The sequence below is a fragment of the Oncorhynchus clarkii genome, chromosome 1, assembly GCF_045791955.1.
Source record: "Oncorhynchus clarkii lewisi isolate Uvic-CL-2024 chromosome 1, UVic_Ocla_1.0, whole genome shotgun sequence".
NCBI lineage: Eukaryota > Metazoa > Chordata > Actinopteri > Salmoniformes > Salmonidae > Oncorhynchus > Oncorhynchus clarkii.
The window spans coordinates 47147350-47172138 of NC_092147.1; the positions used below are offsets into that span (position 1 = coordinate 47147350).

At 45.2% G+C, this 24789-nt stretch overlaps 1 protein-coding gene across 2 annotated transcripts in view; it reads left to right on the top strand.

The window, feature by feature from the left end:
- LOC139408189 (cortactin-binding protein 2-like) overlaps positions 1-24789 on the top strand; it is a 73726-nt gene that overhangs the window by 27629 nt on the left and 21308 nt on the right. For both annotated transcript variants that reach the window (XM_071151907.1, XM_071151906.1), the window contains exons 3-5: positions 17110-17337; positions 20711-22154; positions 24260-24466. In XM_071151907.1, coding sequence (XP_071008008.1) covers positions 17110-17337; positions 20711-22154; positions 24260-24466 — 1879 coding nt within the window. The remainder of the gene's footprint in view (positions 1-17109; positions 17338-20710; positions 22155-24259; positions 24467-24789) is intronic.

A 24789-nucleotide genomic window follows, 5' to 3' on the forward strand; every position in this document is an offset into this window, starting at 1 on the left:
CAGGGCGGTCCGCTGTGTGTGTTTAAAGGAAACCAGGGCTGTCAGTCTGTATTTGGCGTAAATTCATGGTGATGGGCGGAAACATAGCTTCCTTGCGTTTTTTGGGGTTAAGAGACCAGAGGCAAATCAGCCCACTCAGACACACGCACAAACACCCACACATGAACACACACACACACTTTTTGAGGAGGTCCACTTGACCTTCAGCCCTGTGCGACCTCCAGTGAATGAGTTAGTGGTTGTTAGTTAGTTAGCCAACATGAGTTTGATTGCGTGATGAACAGTGTGTGGTTGACGTGATCTAGGAGGCCCCTGTCCAGACTGACCATTAAAGAGGAACAGAACATGTTTTAATAGGCATGTGACTGGGCAATTCCACAGTAATGGAATAATGCTTTGACTCTGTTTTTTTAATCACTTTAAAATATATGCTAAACAAACAAAAAAAAGATTTCAAAGTTGATGCACAAGGACTAACACTTTCCACAAAATGTACAAAAACAAATTCAGCAGATTAACTTTGCAGGTGTGAACTTTGGTAACGCCAATGCGAGCAGATATTGCACTAACTTCCAGTCATTGCTCTAACGCTAGTTAGCATTGGCCGGCGAAACTACCCTGAACTTCCTTCATACTGGACACAGAGACCTGAACATGGTTTCCACTAGTTCATCTGGCTCTGGGGAAGGGAGTATCCCTTTTAAAAGATGTCTGCAGAAAGACTGGGGTGTCAGCTATGACATGGCACTGTGAGTTTTATAAAACAAAATATATTTTTGGTTATTCAAGTACAGTATGTGAAGTGGCTTTACACCCGGTAACGGAATTGCGTCGTGGGTCCCTGGTCTGTACTACACAGAAATGCATAATTATGGATATGAATGTCATTCTCCTTGTGTTTCACAAGTTTGGACAGTGCAGCAGATCACAGAAGAGTATAGAGTGTAGAGTTCTGTGCAGAAGACTGTTACAGTAGAATATACTGTATTCGACTCTACTGTGCTATACTCTTTCTTTACTGTAATGTATTTCACTGTACTGTGCTATCCAAAATTGTGAAACACACGAACTGTGATGGGTTCCGATTTGGCTGGGTCTGTCTGTCTGGGCGTTTACATCAAGGTCAAGGTGGGCTGAATAAATGTCAACTGCCCATGGGCGTCCGGTGCTCAGTGGGTGAGGGTGTCGGTTACATTCAACGGAGAGACAAAGGGGCTCATGAGTAGGTGTGCGTGAGCGAGTTTGATTGATCCCTTTTGGTTTTGACCAACAGACAAGGAAAACCATCATGAGCTGAACATAACAGTATACCACTGTAAGGGAGGACAGTAGCGGGTGACCGAAATATATTTTGTGACTTATGATTTCCCGTGGTAGCGAATTCAGTTTGGTAACAGAATTAAGAGTTTTAATCACTTAATAATTAACAAACAAAATTCATATCAGTAAAATGACGATAACTAATTGATAGGTCTACCTTTTACTTGTTACTTCGGTGAACTTTCGTTATCCTCTCTCCTCATGAGGGAGAGAAATTAGAAAATATCTTAAAGATATGTGGGTTTTTGGTCAGTATTTCTTAAACTTACAGAAGGTAAACAATTTCTCCAAAATAAAATATACAGTAAGTGTTGATATTAGTTGGCAGGTGTCTTTACGTCAACTTTTATTGTGTTTTGATGTATTTCTGATACCATTTTAAGACTTTTTCTGGTAGATGTTTTCTAAGACCCATTTTCCATCTATTTATCGTGAAATCAAAGCCTCTTTATTTATGATTATGTCACTTTTTTTTAAACATGGAAAATGGTTGAAAAATGTATCTATGCCCAAAATATAGACTGAGCTTTCATTTCACACCCAAATTGATGTGCTCATGGGTCCTTTTTTAGATGGAAATGCCCCGGTGTGGTAATGGACTTGTTGAAGGGTCAACAGCATCCGTCTCACACGGACACACACACACACACACACACACACACAGACACAGCGAGAGAGAGAGAGTTCATTTGATTGAGTGGCCGGCCTCGCACTCAAGCGCTACACACACCAAATGAGGTGTAGATGTGTTTGTGCACAAGTGAATTGCATTGTCACCTTGTGCTGTACATTGCCAGTGCCCCGCCACTCTAAAACAAGTGCTAAAACCACAGCGGCCATTTTATCTCCTGTGTCTGGGACTGAAAGCAGCAGAGTAGTGCTGGTAGAGTGGGGTTCATTAAATATCTGCTGTGCAAGACTCTAGGCCATGGTATTTGTCAATGGATGGTAGGCCCTGCTAAAGTTCTCACTCTAGTCATATGGTTTATTACTCTGCCAACCTACAAACAACCCCTTCTCTTTCTCTCTTTCTTTCTTGCTTTCCCCCCCTTCTCTCTCTCTCTGCATGTCCTTTCTTCCCCAACCACCCCTGTTTCTGTCACTCTCTCCCACCCACATATTGTGCTTGAACATAATGTTCCATCTTATTTGTGTTAAGGATGCGCATCTCTCCCTTTCAAGACGATTTGATACGTATCTAGATACACGGGCTCCGATACAATACAGGAACGATACATTTCAGTTTGAAACAATTCGGTGCGTTTCCATTTGATTTAGAGGAACGAATCGACGCGCTTCATTCTGATGCGATACGGTTCGACACGCAAACATTTGCTGAGTGTATATATTCATTTTCTTTTCTAAAATTTCAAATCTTGTGAGCTCAGCGTCTCTGAGCTGGATCTATCTAAGCTGACTTGTCTTTGTGTGCGTACAAATGATGTGTGTATGTGGGTACCTGAGCTGAGCCATAAGGGAGACTGGGCATCTACCACCCCGCTATCAGATTGGGGGGGTGCAGGCAATGCATGCTTTGTGATCTGAAATCACCATCACCCACTTATTAACTTGTCATTTTTGCAGATTAGAAGTGTTTGAGCTAGTAGTGTATCGACATTTATCTTTAAAAAAATAAATAAAAGCATGACAAAGCAAATTAATATATAGCACAACTTTGGATTTCACCCAGTCTCAAAATTGAATTGTTTTGACCGCTTGCATAAACTCCTGTAACCCAATTTTGCAAGCTCTGATATTGCTCATATTTTTTATATAAGTAGGCAGTTGTCTGCCCTACATACACAAACATAGATAATTAGGATATCTTAATGCATATTGGAAATATAGACCTGGGAAACATATATTTAGAAAAGGAATACTTTCACCAAATTACCAAAAAGGATTCTTTCAACTTTACATCACCAAGTTATCCCATTAGGTAAACTATTTACAGTATTAAATTGCCTATTGTAGAATAAAGGTAACCTTTCACGTTGAACAGCTTCAGTGCTATTCTTTGTTTACACCCATTTAGCATCGTTCACACCCGCTAATGCCTTACATGCTGACCAGACCGGACACGCCGCGTGCGCGAGCGTTGCAAAATAAATGTAGAAATCCATTTTATTCAATTATTGCACCCACACTGCTCACGTGCGCCAACGAGCGTCTGCTTTGCCAAGGGCAAAAATAAAAGTTATTCCTATTTCTGACGCAGATCGCGCTGCAAGTCCTGCCTCTCCCATCTCCTCATTGGTTTATAGAAGCAGGCACCCACGTGCCATCTCCTCATTGGTTATACCCACACGGGTGATTGAAAGACAAACTGTTTTGCCGGTCGCCGTGGTAAAAATTTAGATGCCAATCACCATATAAGTTCAAAGATGAAAAACCCTGGAAGGAAGAGAGATGACTAGAAACAATTCGGTTGACCGTTTTATGTGTAGATTAATTGTCATCCCTCTCAACCATACAATTGTTCAATTCCTGTCTGCTGCAGATTGTCATTCTCCCAAGTCGTCCTATAATAATGTGGAGTTATATTATTGTTATATCTCTGTGTACATTTAAGGGCCAGACGTGCTGCCCTGTTCTGAGCCAATTATAATTTTCTTAAGTCCCTCTGTGGCACCTGACCACACGACTGGACAGTAGTCCAGGTGTGACAAAACTAGGGCCTGTAGGACCTGCCTTGTTGATAATGTTGTTAAGTTCCTTGCTCAGAACATGAGAACATATGAAAGCTGGTGGTTCCTTTTAACATGAGTCTTCAATATTTCCAGGTAAGAAGTTTTAGGTTGTAGTTATTATAGGAATTATAGGACTATTTCCCTCTATACTATTTGTATTTCATTAACCTTTGACTATTGGATGTTCTTGTAGGCACTTTAGTATTGCCAGTGTAACAGTATAGCTTTCGTCCCTCTCCTCGCCCCTACCTGGGCTCGAACCAGGAACACATCGACAACAGCCACCCTTGAAGCATCGTTACCCATGCAGAGCAAGGGAAACAACTACTCCAAGTCTCAGGGCGAGTGATGTTTGAAACGCTATTAGCGCTCACCCCGCTAACTAGCTAGCCATTTCACATTGGTTATTTTATTTATTTTACCTTTATTTAACTAGGCAAGTCAGTTAAGAACAAATTCTTATTTTCAATGACGGCCTAAGAACAGTGGGTTAACTGCCTGATAAGGGGCAGAACGACAGACTTGTACCTTGTCAGCTCGGGGGTTTGAACTTGCAACCTTCCGGTTACTAGTCCAACGCTCTAACCACTAGGCTATCCTGCCTAATCTCGGGAGTTGATAGGATTGAAGTCATAAACAGCGCAATGCTTTAAGCATTGCGAAGAGCTGCTGGCAAAACGCACTAAAGTGCTGTTTGAATGAATGCTTACGAGCCTGCTGGTGCCTACCATCGCTCAGTTAGACTGCTCAAATCATAGACTTAATTATAACATAACATTATAACATAATAACACACAGAAATACGAGCCTTAGGTCATTTAATATGGTCGAATCTGGAAACTATCATATCAAACAAAACGTTTATCATTCAGTGAAATACGGAACCGTTCCAATGTTCCATATTTGATTTAACGGGTGGCGTCCATAAGTCTAAATATACCTGTTACATTACACAACCTTCAATGTTATGTCATAATATGTCATTACGCAAAATTCTGGCAAATTAGTTCGCAACGAGCCAGGTGGCCCAAACTGTTGCATATACCCTGACTCTGCGTGCAATGAACGCAAGAGAAGTGACACATTTTCACCTAGTTAATATTGCCTGCTAACCTGGATTTATTTTAGATAAATATGCAGGTTTAAAAATACATACTTCTGTGTATTGGTTTTAAGAAACGCATTGATATTTATGGTTAGGTACAGTCGTGCAACGATTGTGCTTTTTTCGCAAATGCGCTTTTGTTAAATCATCCACTGTTTGGCGAAGTTCGCTGTCTTTGTTAGGAAGAAATAGTCTTCACACAGTTTTCAGTGAGCTAGACGGCCCAAACTGCTGCATATACCCTGACTCTTTTGCAAGAGAAGTGACACCATTCTTCCTAGTTAAAGAAATTCATGTTAGCAGGCAATATTAACTAAATATGCAGGATTAAAATATATACTTGTGTATTGATTTTAAGAAAGGCATTGATGTTTATGGTTAGGTACATGTTGGAGCAACGACAGTCCTTTTTCGCGAATGCCACCGCATCGATTATATGCAACGCAGGACACGCTAGATAAACTAGTAATATCATCAACCATGTGTAGTTAACTAGTGATTATGATTGTTTTTTATAAGCTAAGTTTAATGCTAGCTAGCAACTTACCTTGGCTTTTTACTGCCTTCGCGTAACAGGCAGGCTCCTCGTGGAGTGCAATGTAATCAGGTGGTTAGAGCGTTGAACTAGTTAACTGTAAGGTTGCAAGATTGAATCCCCGAGCTGAGAAGGTAAAAATCTTGTCGTTCTGCCCCTGAACAAGGCAGTTAACCCACCGTTCCTAGGCAGTCATTGAAAATAAGAATGTGTTCTTAACTGACTTGCCTAGTTAAATAAAGGTGTAAAAAAAAATATATATATATATATATACAGTGGGGCAAAAAAGTATTTAGTCAGCCAACAATTGTGCAAGTCCTCCCACTTAAAAAGATGAGAGGCCTGTAATTTTCATCATAGGTACACTATGACAGACAAAATGAGAGAAAAAAAAATCCAGAAAATCACATTGTAGGATTTTTAATGAATTTGTTTGCAAATTGCTTGTTTGTAGGTATATAATAAATCGGCCAAATCAGTGTCCAAATATACTGATTTCCGATTGTTGTGAAAACTTGAAATCGGCCCTAATTAATCGGCCATTCCGATTAATCGGTCGACCTCTAGACCAGACCCCAACTTTGATATGTAAAGAATAGATACAATTTGAGTGTGTAGCACATCAATCACAGGAGGTTGGTGGCAACTTAATTGGGGAAGACGGGCTCGTGGTAATGAGTGGAACAAATATATCAAACGCGTGGTTTCCATGTGTTGGATGCCATTCCAGCCATTATTATGAGTCACGTTGGTAGAGTTTAAATACCTGCTCGGTTTAAATATCACAGTGTAATTGTCTTTAGGTCAGCTTTTTTTTTTTTGTTATGACATTTGTGTTTCTTTACGTAATATGTCATTGTACTGTATGTGTGTCTATAGTTTTGTTCAATGGTGTGTTAGTGTACGTAAGTTGTTTTGTCTGGAACATTGTCCCCCCCTGCTGCTGTCAGACAAGTTCTCTTGAAAATAAATGTTATCTCAATGAGAAAAACCTGTATAAATAAAGGTTAAATAAAATAAAAAATGTAATAAATAGAGCCCTCCTCTTCTCAGCCACCTCCAATGACGTCGGTGCCATACCATAGCCTTATTTATGCATTGACATTTTGGGATTTCCCTTTTGGCACAAGCCTTCATATAGCCTAAATGAGCACAATTCTATTCAATTCACCCATTAGCCACATGAGTATTCGGTTTGCGATTGGTTTTGACGGAGAGAGCACTCATACCTGCTGGGTTGTTCTTGTTAGCCTAGCGCTGTTGGCATCTGGGGCCTGTAAATGCCATTGTAGTGGGACCGAATTAGCCACTCGCACGTTCCCTGCCTGCCTGGCCTGCTGCTCGGCTGGTTATATAAGAGTGGCTTGGTTTGTCCCTAGCGGTGGAGGCTCAACACCAGCTAACGGCTAATGTAAATGTAATGTCACTGACTGTTCCTCTGCTGTCACGTCACCCTGAGGCAAGGCACACACATTTCAGTAGGATAGACTCTAAGCAAACATGCTGTGACAGAGAGAGAGAGAGAGCGAGCGGGGGGGAGGGAGGAACTTAGAGGCATAGAGAGAGAGACTGAGAAATGAAGAATGTTGTGAAGAATGGATGGGGTGACATGGATGGAAATGGAGAGCTGGAGACGGAGCGAGTGAGGAGGGATGGAGAGTGTAGCTAAAAAACGTCTATTCCAAAATGGCAATACCATTTAGAATGGCTCCACTGTGGTGCAGCTGTATACTGTAGTAGAATATGACACACAGATAGAAAGGGGGTAGACTGGCCAGCCACTTTGAAGCTTCAAACAGCGTTCGAAACGTCAATCTTTTCTCAAAGGCTATCTGCAGGTGCAGTTGGTATGCTCTGCTATAGGTTTAAGTGCTGTTGTAGATCCAAGAAGGATGTGCTCAGACATGATGTATTAGTTGTTAGTTGAAAGACTTGATCCAATCCGACGCTACTGTTGCTGACACATTCCTATTGAGCAACACTTAAAAACATGAACAGATTCTACTTGTCTACCCATGTGTGAAAATCTCTGTTAAATCAGCCTTATATTCTCCACTGTTTCCATTTACAGACCCCTGAGTCACTCCTCAAACAAATCTCCCTTTCCTGTTCTCTCGCTCTCTCTCTCTCGCGCTCTTTCTCTCTCCTGGTCTCTTTTCTCTCTCTCTGTCAGGCATGTGCTGGTAAATGTTCATGTGTTTATTGATCCCTCCAGCAAAGTGAAATCCCTCACGACTGCCATGTTTGGCCAGTGTTCTCTCGCTCACTCGCTCTCTCTCTCTCCTCTTGCTCACTCTCGCGCTCTCTCGACTCAAAAGGCAGATCTGTTTCTATGTTACAGTAAGCTACCCAACATACTGGAAATGAGAAGAGATCATCATTTGATTCATGCTGTGTGTGTCCGTGTCTCTCTCTTATCTAGATCATTACATTATTCCCATACTGTTTTTCTAGTTGGCAAATTAGTGGATGACCTGTCTCTCTTGTTAGTAGAGCACAGACTGTGATGTGCACATGCACCCCCCTCCATTCACCTTCCCTCTCATTGCCCAACTAATCATCGGTCTTGCTGTACATTTGAATCCATCTCCTATGATCCTTCGGGAAGCCCAGGTCTTTTCATATGGATATTTGTCTCCCACAAGGCATTGCAGCACAGTGAAGGGTACGCTCCACCCCACCCCACCCGAGAAGAAAAGGAATAGAGAGACGATCAGGATGAGTCACTCTTCTCTTTCGTTCTCTTTATCTCTCCACCCTCTCCCTTCCATGAGGGAGGGATGGCCTCACCATATAGAACATATGGTAAATGGATCTCTAGTATTGTTCGTGTTACATGGGTTAAAATGGAAAAGACTGGTATGAGAAGTGCATGTATGGTTGAAAGACCTTTTCATTGAAGCAGGTACACTTCTTTGGTGGTACTTTTTGACAGTTCAGAGGAGTAGGTTTAGGTGATTTTTTTTTGTTTTTGTTGACGCGTCATGTCTTATGGTTGTTCATGTGGGGTTCAGGGGCGGCAGGGTAGCCTAGTGGTTAGAGCGTTGGACTAGTAACCGGAAGGTTGCAAGTTCAAACCCTTGAGCTGACGAGGTACAAATCTGTTGTTCTGCCCCTGAACAGGCAGTTAACCCACTGTTCCTAGGCCGTCATTGAAAATAAGAATTTGTTCTTAACTGACTTGCCTAGTTAAATAAAGGTTATATATAAATCGTAGTGCCTGGGTGGGTGTGACAGAAGGGAGAGAGAGCTGGGGGACCCCCAGGACCCATACTGCCCCACACACACACACTCTGGCCAGTATTCCAGTAAAGCCTCCAATATCCCAGAGCCCTCCGTATCTCTAGAGAACATAAATGTAGATAGCCTATCACGGCAAAGCTTTATCCTCAGTCATAATATATTCAGTTTTTCGTCACTAAGCTCACTTAAGGTGAGGTGTTTTAGTGAATGAGAACAGGGGGAAGCAGTATTGCCAGTCGTGTGTGTGTGTGTGTGTGTGTGCATGTGAATATCAAAGGCAGGATCTTTAGATGGGCAGCTTTGAGGCAGAACTCTTGCATTCAGACATTATTTTTTGTTAATGACCCAAAAGCGTTCTTTTCCCCTGGTTCTTGCAAAGAACAAGCTAGTGTGTGAGAAGAGAGGCAAGGGTGAAGGCCCCGTGGAAGTCTTTAAATACCACAAAGAGCTCGCTGTGTCTGATTTTAAACGGTCCTACACACACCCATACACAGTCGACAAAAGCCTCTCTCATGGCTGACCTTTCGACCTTGGCCCCTGCCGCATATGATTCCAAACGGCCATTATTCCGGAGTCCTTGATGGCAGAATTTCCCAATCCCAGGGTTGTCCTTCTGTCTGCCTGCTAAAAAAAAAATATATATATATATTCCCCTGGCCCCACCATCACACAAACCCACCCTAGTAGCCATGTAACTAGTCTACTAATTCCCCTCAGCTTAACTCATCCTATCTCGCAACAGGCGAGCATTAGCAGCAATAGCGTCAGTTTGTTTAGCCAGGGGTTGGAGGTGTATGGGGCCGTGGTCGGACTATGGTGGGCGATGTTGATCTGGAGCCCCTGTGGCTGAAATGAGGAACTTGTGGAGCTGTCGACGTATTGACCAAGCTGTCATTGCACGGGTGAGGTAGCACATAGAAATGTAACATGTAGAAGTGATGACGCGATTCTTTATTGCTACGTAACAGAGACGTCTCTGTTCTACATAATGCATTTCTATCGGCCTCTTGGAGTTTTATCTGGGAGAGCACCAGACAATAGCTGTGTCAATATTAGTAAGGGCCTTTACTTGCCTTTCAAAGTTGAATAATTTTTCTTTGAGTTGTAGAGGAAAAGATAACATGTACATTTATTAAATCCTTCTAGATTTAGGTAGCCTTTCCCCTCTGCACATATATATATATATATATACATGCTTTTTTACCCTGTAGCTGTTAGAGATATTGATTTATGCATTATGGCCAGATTGACACTGCCTCTAATGTAAAATTCAGATTGTCATGAATACACAATTAATGGGGCTTTGAATAAAATATGATCCTTTTTCTCCAGACGAGCTTTGAGTGCTCTCTTTTTCTCTCTTTCACTCTCACTTTATTTTATCACACCCGCTTCCTTCCGCTGCCACTCGCTTGCTCTCGCTGCCACTCTCTGTCTTACTCTCTCCCCTATCCCTCTCTCTCCCTTCCCCCTCTCTCGCCCTCTCTTCCTCCCTCTCGCTCTCTCTCCCTCCCTTCCTCTCTCCCCTCTTCTCCTCTCTCTCTCTCCCTCCTCTCCTCCTCCTGACTGTGCTGTTTCTCTGGCTGCGTTCCCTGAACCCTCTCACCCAGCTATGCATGCCTGTAAAGGTCGATGCTAATAATACTGACTGGGGCCTTAGTATACACACAGCACTGGCAGTAAATATACTCTGATGTTACTGCAGTCTTACTGGTGAATAAAACACTATGAATATTGAAATACTCTGTTAGTAGTAGGGCTACATGGATACACTCTGAAATAGACTGCCTATACTGTTATAACTTTCAGTACAGTACTGTGCCACACATACATACATACTTACTAGAGGTCGACCGATTTAATTAGGGCCGATTTCAAGTTTTCATAACAATCGGTAATCTGCATTTTTGGACACCGATCATGGCCGATTACATTGCACTCCATGAGGAGACTGCATGGCAGGCTGACAACCTGTTATGCGAGTGCAGCAAGGAGCCAAGGTAAGGTGCTAGCTAGCATGAAACATATCTTATAAAAAATTATCAATCTGAACATAATCACTAGTTAACTACTCATGGTTGATGATATTACTAGTTTAACTAGCTTGTCCTGCGTTGCATATAAACAATGCGGTGCCTGTTACTTTATCATCGAATCACAGCCTACTTCCCAAACGGGTGATTTAACAAGCGCATTCATGAAAAAAGCACTGTTGTTGCACCAATGTGTACCTAACCATAAACATCCACGCCTTTAAAATCAATACACTAGTATATATTTTTAAACCTGCATATTTAGTTAATATTGCCTGCTAACATGACTTTCTTTTAACTAGGGAAATTTTGTCACTTCTCTTGCGTTCTGTGCAAAAGAGTCAGGGTATATGCAGCAGTTTGGGCCGCCTGGCTCGTTGAGAACTGTGTGAAGACTATTTCTTCCTAACATAGACAGCCAACTTTGCCAAACGTGGGATGTTTTAACAAAAGCGCATTTGCGAAAAAAGCACATTCGTCTAAGGTGTATGTAAACTTCCAACTTCTACATACATACATACATCATGGGGAGTGTTAAACACGGGCTCTGCTAGGAAATACCACAGGCATGCAGGAATATCCTCCCGCAGTCAAAACAGCTGATCTTGGACATAATAAAAAACACCTTATCCTTAAGCACACCAGGGAGCAAAACCATTGTCCCCATGTACAACTTTCCATCAATAAATCTCCCCCGGCTGTCAATTCCACACTAATAATATTTTTTCCTAAGCATATTGTTTCCAGTGTACTATGTATTTACAGTATCGGGGAGGCATTTAAGTATCCATTCTAAATGACACTACAGCCATAACAGCACATTTGTTTTCAGCATTTGTCAAAGGACCTCCAGTAGAGGAGCCTCTTCCTGCTCACCCCCGACCTCTTCCTGCTCACCAGGAAATAGATAGCTTTTCCATTTCCTGCTGGACTTATTAGAGCTCTTATTCCTGATTCACACTATAGGGCCGACCCTATGGTGTAGTGTGACGCGGTCTTGTTTTGTGCACTGTCCTCTTCCAAGTGTTCCAACCTGCGCGTATACAAAGATGTCGACCTTGCCCTGTTCCTTAAAAAGTATACTTATTAACCACAGAAAGCATTTATTAAGCACGTATAAATCATTAATTAACCGTAGAAAGGGTCTGCCTCTGGTTATCTGCAGGTCATCTGCAGGTCATGTGACACTTACTAGCCTGTGCTGGTCTGGCCACCCTGAGGTAGCCATGTCCTCTCCAGTGTAAATATTATTGGATGGATACACCCCCCCCCCCCCCCCTGTAACGCTGGTTACAGATGCCATCTCTCTCACAGGGAGCCACGGGCTGTTTTTATTTGTTGAGGTAAACAGAATTTTCCGCTTGTTAGTTACTTAACGTGCCCTAGAGTTGTCCTCTAAGAGCTCTGTATTCAGTAGAGTGTACTGGCATCAAAACACGGAGTATCGTAGAGTATAATGCCCATGTATTTACCTGCCAACAACTGGCCACATCTATCCTCTTTTATACAAACCAGATGAGTAGTCAGAGTAGGGCTGGACGGGATACCATATTTTACGAAATACCTGTATTGATGCACGGACCACTTTGTTTTTTTACTTAACCTTTTTTTATACGGGTTTTTGAATGTTTTGGTGTGTTATTGAATGTGATACGCCGCGTGTAAAGTCCATCTCTCTCCGCTCTCTCTCTCTCCATGCCGCTTTCCACACAGACCTAGCCCCGCCCCCTGTCACTCAAGGAGCGCATTTGTAGTTCCTCCACCACGAGACGCTTGCGTTCAGTCTCTGCGTTGTTAATGCAGCACATGCGGTAATGTTGACGACAACGATGGCGTTTTCACTTAGCTTCTTAATAGAAGTCCACTAGCGTTTTTATAATTACACCATTAGTTTGTTTCTTACATCTGGAAACCACTAGTTTGTCTTAGTAGGTTGGGTCTAAATATTGTTAGACGCTAATTCTAGTCGCTAATGCTAATCGCCAGCTAGCTAATAATTGTACTGAGTCAGAGCGAACGTAACTAATCAAATTGAATTATAAAGCCCTTCTTACATCAGCTGATATCTCAAAGTGCTGTACAGAAACTCAGCCTAAAACCCCAAACAGCAAGCAATGCAGGTGTAGAAGCACGGTGGCTAGGAAAAACTCCTAGAGGAACCAGGCTATAAGGGGTTGCCAGTCCTCTTCTGGCTGTGCCGGGTGGAGATTATAACAGAACATGGCCAAGATGTTCAAATGTTCATAAATGACCAGCATGGTCAAATAATAATAATCACAGTGCCATATAGCCTGATAATACCAGTGATGGTGTAGACCTACATCTGCATATTCTTTTGTTTAACAGTATCTTCTAAATCAAAGGAATACGCGAAGCAAGAATATGTTAGCTACATGAAGTAGCGAAGAGAAAACATTCAATGTATATAAAGATTATAGGGTGCCCTAGCAACAATTGTCAACACTTTGGTTTCTACTCTGTCACAATAACTCCTCCCTGGCATTTTCATTTGTAATGTCTGCATTTAAAGTACCCAATATTATATTCTAACTATAGAATTAGAATAATCATTCGATTTCCATGATTCCAACAGTTCACCCAAGCGTTATGCTCTAAATCACAAGTCAAAGTCAAATTGCAAGGTTTGGTTCAAAATAAGGCCTAGATTGTTTCGTGCAGCCCTGCGTGGGAATTCTCAATGAGCGCAGGGAAATGCAGACGTTTATGAAAATGCTGAAAAGTATTTTTGAGATATTTTGTCCATATCGCCCAGCCCTAAGTCAGTCTCCTAATAACCCTATGTTGAGACAGTATAAACGTCTGTCTGTCTGTGCCTGTGTGTGTGTGTGTGTGAGGCGGGGGTCTGTGTATGGTAGATCCCCTGTAATTAGGGATGATATTTGTGAAAGCCCAGTGGAGAAGACCAGATGTCTGTGACCTCACTGCACCCTCCACATCCATACTGATTTACACATTAGGGAAAAGATCAGATGGGTATCAGATATGCAAAAGATCTGAATCGGGATGCCTTTGTAAATGCAGCCTCACACACACACACACACACACACACTTCAATGTCCCACACCCAACTCTCTCTCGCTTGCTCTCCCCTCTTTCCTTCTTATTCCTTTCTCATCCATACTCTCTCGCTCTCTCCCTTTCTGTGGTATGTTCACAGTTAACGGTCAGAGTAATGGGAGCTACCTTTGAATGTTTGGGGATCGCCATCAATCTCTACCCTGCTCCTACCCTCTGTGTGTGTGCTCGTGCGCGCATGTGTAGCAAGGCTATGCAGTAGTTTATTTATGTGTGTTCAAAGTATTCCTATTTAATGCACGTGTGCGTTCTGTGAATTTCATCTCCTTCTTTGGCGAAGCATCGGCCACAAGAGCACAGTAGCTAGCCACCCCCCAGGAACACATTCTGTGTCTGTTCTCTCACTTCTCTTTGTGTGTGTCTCTCTCTCTCTCTCTGTTTCTCACTCCCCTTCTGCTTGATTTCAAGACCAACTGTCATAAATTATTCCTTTTTCCCTGTGCACACAGAACTCAATGTCCTGAACATTGAACACTGTGAATGTAGCATTGTAACACTGTAGAGGCAGCTTCATGTTCAGCCCTAGCTTAGGGGAGATCCCCCTTTCCTCTGAACAATGAAGGAATGTAGGGTTTCAGCTTCTCAGTACAGTAGTGATTCGTCCTTAAAACTGTCCGTGTTTTACTATTTAGTTCCTTAACCAAGGGGTTTGGTTTGAAGTGGTTAATGACCTATGAATCCTATGGTCACTGGCTCGTGAGCTCAACGATCGTGTGGTCAATTATTACATGGTCAATGGTGTCCACAGTTGCCCGAAGGCCTAGATGATAATAATGGCTACAGTAGCTTAGCGTAGCTGCATTGGCTAACTGACACTTACTCATAGCAGTGCCTCAAATTGACCCACCGGTGCTCTTATGCCCAATAAAGACTCTTGCCTGATACCAAATCATGCCGGTGCATTAAAAAGTACTTAGGTGCCTGGGAATCTATCCCCAGTTATTGTCTTCCCATTGTCTTATCTACAGTGGGGCAAAAAAGTATTTAGTCAGCCACCAATTGTGCAAGTTCTCCCACTTAAAAAGATGAGAGGCCTGTAATTTTCATCATAGGTACACTTCAACTATGACAGACAAAATGAGAAAAAAAATCCAGAAAATCACATTGTAGGATTTTTTTAATGAATTTATTTGCAAATGATGGTGGAAAATAAGTATTTGGTCAATAACAAAAGCTTATCTCAATACTTTGTTCTATACCCTTTGTTGGCAATGACAGAGGTCAAATGTTTTCTGTAAGTCATCACAAGGTTTTCACACATTGTTGCTGGTATTTTGGCCCATTCCTCCATGCAGATCTCCTCCTAGAGCAGTGATGTTTTGGGGCTGTTGCTGGGCAACACAGACTTTCAACTCCCTCCAAAGATTTTCTATGGGGTTGAGATCTGGAGACTGGCTAGGCCACTCCAGGACCTTGAAATGCTTCTTATGAAGCCACTCCTTCGTTTCCCGGGCGGTGTGTTTGGGATCATTGTCATGCGGAAAGACCCAGCCACGTTTCATCTTCAATGCCCTTGCTGATGGAAGGAGGTTTTCACTCAAAATCTCACGATACATGGCCCCATTCATTCTTTCCTTTACACGGATCAGTCGTCCTGGTCCCTTTGCAGAAAAACAGCCCCAAAGCATGATGTTTCCACCCCCATGCTTCACAGTAGGTATGGTGTTCTTTGGATGCATCTCGGCATTCTTTGTCCTCCAAACACGACCGTATGACATTCTCCCAATCTTCTTATGGATCATCCAAATGCTCTCTAGCAAACTTCAGACGGGCCTGGACATGTACTGGCTTAAGCAGGGGGACACGTCTGGCACTGCAGGATTTGAGTCCCTGGCGGCGTAGTGTGTTACTGATGGTAGGCTTTGTTACTTTGGTCCCAGCTCTCTGCAGGTCATTCACTATGTCCCCCCGTGTGGTTCTGGGATTTTTGCTCACCGTTCTTGTGATCATTTTGACGCCACGGGGTGAGATCTTGCGTGGAGCCCCAGATCGAGGGAGATTATCAGTGGTCTTGTATGTCTTCCATATCCTAATAATTACTCCCACAGTTGATTTCTTCAACCCAAGCTGCTTACCTATTGCAGATTCAGTCTTCCCAGCCTGGTGCAGGTCTACAATTTTGTTTCTGGTGTCCTTTGACAGCTCTTTGGTCTTGGCCATAGTGGAGTTTGGAGTGTGACTGTTTGAGGTTGTGGACAGGTGTCTTTTATACTGATAACAAGTTCAAACAGGTGCCATTAATACAGGTAACGAGTGGAGGACAGAGGAGCCTCTTAAAGAAGAAGTTACAGGTCTGTGAGAGCTAGAAATCTTGCTTGTTTGTAGGTGACCAAATACTTATTTTCCACCATAATTTGCAAATAATTTCATTAAAAATCCTACAATGTGATTGTCTGGATTTTTTTACATCATTTTGTCTGTCATAGTTGAAGTGTACCTATGATGAAAATTACAGGCCTCTCTCATCTTTTTAAGTGGGAGAACTTGCACAATTGGTGGCTGACTAAATACTTTTTTGCCCCACTGTATCTGCCCGTCTGTGTTACAACATCCCAGAATATTACTAACAGATTAAACACACCATTTCCCCTGCCTCTCGACTCCCAATGTAATCTAACAGACATCATGGCTCCTGTAGCAGTGAGTGGTTGGACAGGAGAGTAGAGCTTAGGAATTGGCCCACGCCAGAGAGGGCACAGTGGGCACAGCATGACCGTCTGGACTTGCCTTTCCCACGACCCGCGGGGCTGGGCTGAGCTAAGGCTGGCCAGAGTGCAAGTGAAGGGGCTGAGCTGTGACTGGGTCCCATCAATAACATGTATATGGGTCTAGGACAGGTGTGGACAGTTCTTAACTTGAAGAGACCCTGCGTGTGCAGGCAATTAGTAACACTTAGGACCACAGGCATGCTAATCAATCCACTCGTATAGTAATCGTCAAACGTGTACCTAGCTAATGCCCTTCGGCTTTTTAAGAATCGATTGGTTGTACAAATCAAATGGTCATAGACAGAGGAATCACAGAATTCCATCAATCTGGCTCTCTCTCTCTCTCTCTATTTATTTATTTATTTCTATCTCTCCGTAGGCGCGGCGGAAGGAGGTGTTCCTGCAGGAGCGTTACGGCCACTTCAGTCTGACCGACCCCTTCCTGGCCCTGCAGAGGGACTTTGACGGTGTCCCCGGGGGGGACAAGGAGCGCCGGCCTGTGGGCTCCAGCCCCATCGCAGTCCTGGAGGCTGTCATGGCCCACTGCAGGAAGATGCAGGAGAGGATGTCAGCTGAGCTGGAAGCTGCCGAGAGCAGGCAAAAGAGGGTAGGTTATGGGAGGCTATGTGTAGACAATACTATAATATGATAACTGTGTGTGTGTGTGTGTGTGTGTGTGTGAGATGCATTTGAAGTTGCTTTGCCATATTTGGTTAATGTCAAGTGTGTGAATGTGCGTTCGTGTGTCGGAGAGCAAGTGTATGTATCTGCTGTACCTCTTACTGTCCCTGGACTATGTAGGACTACCTGTCTGATTTAAGTCCACCGTGGCCAGATGGTGAGGGGAATGGTGTGCATCTGTCTAAGGTTAGATAGAATGTTGGTGTGTGGAATGGGGCTTGCCTGGGAGGAAGGAGGGGGGTGTATGTGAGAGAACTGCTCTCCTTGTCCTGCTCCTGAACCCTTCCACCAGTCACAGAGCCAGCGGAGACCCGAGATTCTCTCCAACCGGGCTTGTGTGGCTGGGGAGACACCTCTGTTAGCCAGCACTGTGCTGTGTGCTCCAGATAAGCAGTGAGACACAGCCAGCCAGCCAGGGGATGATGCGGAGAGAATGGAAGAAGGGGGGGAAGGTAGAGTAAGAGAGAGGTGATTGAGGAGTATTTAGAGGATCCAGTTCCGTACTAGCTAATTCCATTGCAAAACGTTTTGCTACGGTGTGCCCTACTCGACATGACCCTGCTGTTTGCGTTTAGCCACTGAGACGCAATGAAACCTGCAGCCGCTCCATTTTGACTCAATGTCACTACAGCAGCACAGCATGGAGTCCAAAACACTAGAAGCTCTTGGCTCATTTTCCCAATACCCCCTCCCTCCCACTCCTGGAATAAACCACCTCCCCCAACCTTCTGCCTTTGTCACGGTGACAGGCCACACGATTGTCTGGATGAAGCTAGCCGTTTCATCTGCCACAAACCAGAACATGACAACGACGAGAACGCCAAACAAATCGTTAGCGCTGGTCTGTGAATAATAACATACTGGAACATAAACAAATACATGAGAAACAACTTTTTTTATTTTTTATCCCGTGTTCACGCCGACCCCCATACAAAGTCACGTTTTTCTGAGTCAGCTTCTTGAAATATGAATGGGTTTTAAAAGCCAGCTGAAAGGCCTGGTGCCATTCATCCGTGTGTAACACTCCGCTCACCTGCCTGGCAGTGTGTGTGTGTGTGTGTGTGTGTGTGTGTGTGTGTGTGTGTGTGTGTGTGTGTGTGTGTGTGTGTGTGTGTGTGTGTGTGTGTGTGTGTGTGTGTGTGTGTGTGTGTGTGTGTGTGTGTGTGTGTGTGTGTGTACTGGCATAATGCATTATGAATGAGTCATTCGGAACAGGGCAGGGTCCTTACTGACTTTGTGATGCCAGTGAGGTGTACACGCCGAGTGGACAATACAAGTAAATCAAATGGTCCTTTAGGGAGAATATAGACTCCACTCGAACAAGACCCGCATCCTAAATGGGAGAAATGAGTGTTTCCTCATGGCAACAGATCTCACCGTAGTACAAACGGCACAGTTGGAAGTGCTTCATTTCAGTCGGATGTCATTCTGTTGCTATTCCAGCTTCATGCCGTATAGGAGCTACTCGGCCTCATAGGAGTGACGTAACAGGGACTCAGTCGATCAGTCCGAGATGTGTGCTCGTTCCTGTGAGGATTTACAAGGGGTCGTGTTTGGGGGTGGGTAGCAGGCAGGCGTAGTGGATATCAGCCTCATTGTTTGGGCTCGTTAGAGCAGCGGGGCAGGCAATCGCCCGGAAAGCCCAGTTAAGCCTGTACCCTCGCTGCCAACGCACAGCTAACAATAGCAGCCACGCTCCAGATATAGTCGCCCGGGGTTGACAAGTCATCGAAATTCAATCAGATGTTTGAAACGTTAGATTCCATCGTCCATTTTTCCCCCGTGTGAGCGTCGTTCTTCCAATAACTGCTCCGCCGTGTGTGTGTGTGTGTGTGTGTGTGTGTGTGTGTGTGTAAATTAGGTCTTTTGCTTTCTGTATTATGATTTAATCAATATTCTAAAATGGAGGACTGTTATTGCTGAATTCAAACGGGTCTGTTTTGTATTCTGTGGTCTTTTAGGGAGAGACCGACAATACTGAGGTCATTTAAACATGACTATTTTCCACTGTTGTGTGAACATGGAGAGGAGGAAATGTTCCTCATTCTTGTTCAGTTAGTTGAGCACTACTATTCACCTTGTCCTTTTGAACATACAATGTCAGCTTGCAATTATTGCCAAGTGGTGTTTCCTGAAAGGTTTGTAGCTTTTCAAGATCATAGTATATCCATTGTAGGCGTTGTCGTGTTTTCAAGTCTTTGGTTATCAGACCAGGTAGGTTCAGGAAATAGTTTCAACAAACGAAAGGAGCCTAGAGAGCACCTCCACAGTTCATAAAGTGAGCATATTGATTTCAGTGTGTTGGCGAGCTGAGCTCTCCACTCTGGGCGTGATTTGAGGGAGGCGCGTGTGTGTGTGTGTGAGTAATTAGGGAGCAAAGTGAATGTACGTGCACCCTTGTGTATTGGATTAACGTTAAGGCGATGTGTGTGTGTGACGCAGGGCCTACGTGGTATATGTGACGTGCCGCAGATCTACTGTATGTCATGTGGCGGCGTGGGTGTGACATGCTGTACACCGAGCATACAAATCAACACCTACTCGTTCCGTGACACAGACTGACCAGGTTAAAGCTATGATCCCTTTATTGATGCCACTTGTTAAGAAGGACTTGTTAAGCCTTGAGACGATTGATACATGCGTGTGTGTGCCATTGAGAGGGTGAATGGGCAAGACAAAAGTTGTAAGTGCCTTTGAAGGGTGTGTGGTAGTAGATGCCAGGCGCACAGGTTTGTGTCAACAACTGCAACGCTGCTGGGTTTTTCACACTCAACAGTTTCCTGTTGTGTATCAAGAATGGTCCACCACCCCAAAGGACATCCAGCCAACTTAACACAACTGTAGGAAGCATTGGAGTCGACATGGGCCAGAATCCCTGTGGAACGCTTTCGACACCTTGTAGAGTCCACGCCTCAACAAATTAAGACTGTTTTGAGGACAAAAGGGGGAGGGTGCAACTCAATATTAGGAAGGTGTCCCTAATGTTTGCTATACTCCGTGTATGTTTTGCAAAATATATACCAGATGTGGGTAGTAGATATGTGTGCTTGATATCTGTGTAGTTTGGTGTAGGTGTGATCTGACCGTGTGTGTATGTTGTTACGCAATTGTGTGAGTGTGTGCAGATAACGTGTGTGATTTGAGTTTCCATGTTTGAGATCGTTTGTACAGTTTGTGTTTGGGATAGCGGTTCGATCTGTGTGTCTGACAATACAGTGCGCGTGTGTGTGTGTGTGTGTGTGTGTGTGTTTTTTCTAAACGACATCTCCCCTGACTGGCTTGTGGTCTCTGTCTCTCAGCTGCAGCTGGAGAAACTGCAACTGCAGAGTCTGGAGCAGGAGCACCGTAAACTAACCGCCCAGCTGAAGGACGAGCGGGAGAAGAACAAGCACATCGTGATGATGCTGGTGCGGGAGTGCAAGCAGCTGGCCACGCGCGTGGTGGAGGAGTCGCAGCGCTTCGACGAGATCTCCGCCCGGCTGGACGACGAGGGCCGCTCGGCCGGGCGGCTGCAGGAGGAGCTGACGGCAGAGAGGCAGCGCGGACAACAGCTGGAGGCCAAGATGGAGAAGCAACTGTCAGAGTTGGACACGGAGCGTGAGCAGCTGCGTGCCAGGCTGGGCCGAGAGGAGACTGAGAGCCTGAGCCTGCGCCGGCTGGTAGAGCAGCTCAGGACTGAACGGGACGGTCAAGGTGTTGAAGACGGTAAGGATGATAGAAGGGTCTCGGCCCAACTGGGTGCTGCTGCCGTGGATCCCACCGCTGCCACCAACACGCCACCGCCCAAACCTACGGTCTCTGTTGCCGTGGCCACGGACCCCGTCATATCCCGGACGGCCTCCTGCCAAACAGATCTGTCCCCTCCAGAGGCCGAGGGGCAGAAGAAGCCAAGCCCCCTCACCATCCCTGTCAAACCCACTCCCACCAACTACGCGGGCCTCAGCCTGCCCAAAACGCCCAGCGCAGGCCGGGGGCTGGTCCATAGTAGCGCAGGGGGACTTCCTCAAACGGGGGAGAACGGAGCAGAGGGCCAGACGCCCCACGGGGGACTTCACTCCCCAGCCCCCACTCCAGCGCTGCCCACGGGGGTGAGCCCTCGCGTCCAGGCTGCCCGCTACAAGTTCCAGGAGCAGGACCAAAACGGCACGGCCTCCCACAGCAGCCCGCCGTCCCGCGACCTCTCCCCCACCAACCGCGACAATTTTGCCGCCAAGCAGCAGGCGCGCCACACCGTCACGCAGGTCCTCTCACGTTTCACCAGCCCCCCAGCAGGGGGCCCCAGCGCCCTCCGTCCCGGCTTGCCCCACTCCACCTCGGAGGGGGGCCCCTTCCCCGGCCGACTGGGCCACCCCATCGGCCTCAAGTCCCCCACCGTGGCCAGGATCGACCGGGGCAACCCACCCCCCATCCCGCCCAAAAAGCCGGGCCTCTCCCAGACCCCATCCCCTCCTCACCCACCCATCAAAGTGGTGGGGGACGGCAGCCGCTCCCCCGGGGTGGGGTTAAAACCCGCCACGCCCCAGCTGCCGCCCAAACCTGCCCTGGACCTGGTCCCAGCCCTGACAGCGTCTCAGGTGGGTGCCTGCCCCCCCGCGAGGGGGCCGCACCAGGCCGCATGTGCAGAGTGCCCCCCCACCAGCGCTGCCATCACTGTCAGTAGCCCCTCCATAAACCCCTCCTCCTCCGCTAGCGCTCCATCCCGTAGCCCCCGTGCCCCAGGCAGCCCCCTGGCAACAGCATCAGGTAAAGGGGCACCACGCTCCCCCTACCGCTCTCCCCCTACTGCCTCTACCTCTCCGCTCCAACTATCTTTCCAATGCTAGGTTAGCCTAGCTTAGCGTAGTGTTCAGGATATAGGGAACCTGCTTTAACCACAGGAGTCCAGAGGAGAACACAACAGAGCAGGGTCAGTCAAGTTCAGCTCTCGTCCCTCCCTGGCCCTAAACCATTGCTTGAGACCTGATCTCTCTGTACGCATACTTAATTATCTTCCCCCTCCTTCAGGAGCCTGTCGTCTCCCTGCTTCTCCATAGACCTATTCTGACACGTTATCCCCTAGCTAGCAGCTGTAAACAGACCAGTGGCAGGCTAATATCATGTGCCTGGATAAAGGGTCAGATGCTAGGCTAGCTTGCTCCGGCTGTAGGAACTAGGAGCGTTACTCCACTGTTTCTTGAGGTTTTGAGGTTACTTTTCCCTGCTCAAATAGGGTGTGTAGGGTTCCTATGAGTAACCCTCCTCTCTGAAGCTGATGCCAGTGGCTGCTCTCTCCCCTCATCCCCTTCATCGTCCACTAGCATGATACCTGTGACCCTTGACCCTTCTTCCTCTTCATCACTACCCCCTCCCTGCACACTTCCTGTTTGCACATTTCCTGTTTTCCCTTCACTAACCCCTCCCACTGACCATTCCATTTCCCTTCCTGTGTCAACTCCTGCACTCTGTTTTGATGTACCTATTATATGTTGACAGTCCTATGAATGTTGATGCTGTTGTGCTTAAACTACTACTTCTTGTTTATACTGCAAAGTGTGTTTATTGTCGCAATTGGTTGAAAAAAGGTTTTCCACAACCATTTTCCAAGCAATCAAGTGGAGAAGTTGCGTGATGCAAGTCCTGTTTTTTTTTTGTCTTTTTAGTTTTTAATGTCAATGTGAGAGAAGTGTTTCGCACTACACTGACCGAAACGAACTAGTAATGGTGCTCGTTAGTTCTTAGTACAGATTTCGCCGTTTTCTTTTGACATTTGCAGTATTCTATGCCCCACATTACTTCATGAAGTGATACATTTGCTTTTTAGGTTAATGGTCCTGTTGTCAGATTCCAGTCCCAAAGTTGTTTTGTTTTGTTTATCCAAGTCAAGTTTGTCTCAATGTTTCAATATGCCGAGGAAATTGTATCATTTCCAAAACGCACTTCTATTAAGACTAGATCACTATACAACGTCTGACTCCACAGCGGTGAGACAGACTTTATTTTCGACCAAACTAACCAGCCGATGTAATATCACCAGTAGTGGTGTGGTCTCTGTTACCCGTCGACATGGAAACGGCGACTGCTGATTTACTTACCCCCCTCCTCTCCTCCCTCTCCTTTTCAGTCTATCAGACAGGGGTGTTCCCGGAAAGGTCTTCAGCTCGCTTTGCTCCACCCACTTTTTTTGAACCTGTTTGTCCTGAGGAGTGTCAAATTTTTTGTAGCGTTGTAGCAAACAACGGCCTTTACCTTCCCTCCCACCCCGTCTGTAGAGCAGAGTTTTTAGCATTTTTACAGCACAGTAGATTAGAGCTGAATAATATTAGGCCTATGCTGTTGAGTTGCAAATTAAAAGTAGGCTATTGGCTTTCCTTTCTTTCTTGTCCTTTACTGAATCGTGTTATGGTTTCTTCTTTACATGTTTCTTTGCTCTCACACACATCCTGCTAAGTAACAGTGTCGTCGACATACTAAACGGTGCACGCATGGATGGGGTCGGTGTGTTGATTGACCATTAAATACACGCGTGAATGGGGATTGTTGTGGTTGGTTGTGCGGCTGGATGGATGGATGATGGTTGAGATGACAAAAAATGCCCTCCACCCTACACCTGGGTTCCATGACGTGTCCACCTGTTCTGAAAGGCAACTTATTCTATGTCGTTGCTTACGAGGGCATATGTAGCAAAGGGAACAAACTCTTTAAATTCACTCGGTTATCAATAGACGCATGCTTTCTCGTTTGAGCTGTTAACTACACTAGTCATTGTGTCGTGGAACTCCCAGGTGTCGTCCCTCCCCCTCTTCTCCCAGCCCCTCTCTATCCGCTTCCCTGCCATGTTAAACCTTGTGTCCCCTTTAACTCCCATTTAGGCTGGTGTCCCTCCATAGTCCCCTCGCTAACCTGCGGTGGGCCCGTTGCCCTGGACGACGGGCGCCCCCTGCTCCTCCAAGCTGCTTCCCAGGGAAATGTCACTTTATTGTCAATGCTGCTTAACCAAGATCCAACGGATAATATTAGTCACCTTGAAGACCACCCAACCTCTGCCTTGTTTTCTGCTGCTCAGACCGGACACACAGGTACAGTCATCACATTTTGTTGGTCACACGCGCCGAGTACAACAGGTGTAGACTTTACCGTGAAATGCTTACTTACGAGCCCGTTCCCAACAATGGAGAGTTAAAAAAAAGTAAGACAAGTATTTGCTAAATAAATAAAATAAATAGTTACACTATTAAAATGACAATAACGAGGCTATATACAAGGAGTACCAGTGCAGGGTTACGAGGTAGAGGTAATTACGGTATGTACATGTAAGTGGAGGCAACTAGGCAATCAGGATAGGTAATAAAACACAAAGCTGCAGCATATGTGAAAGTGGGTCTGTCTGTGTGTGTGATGT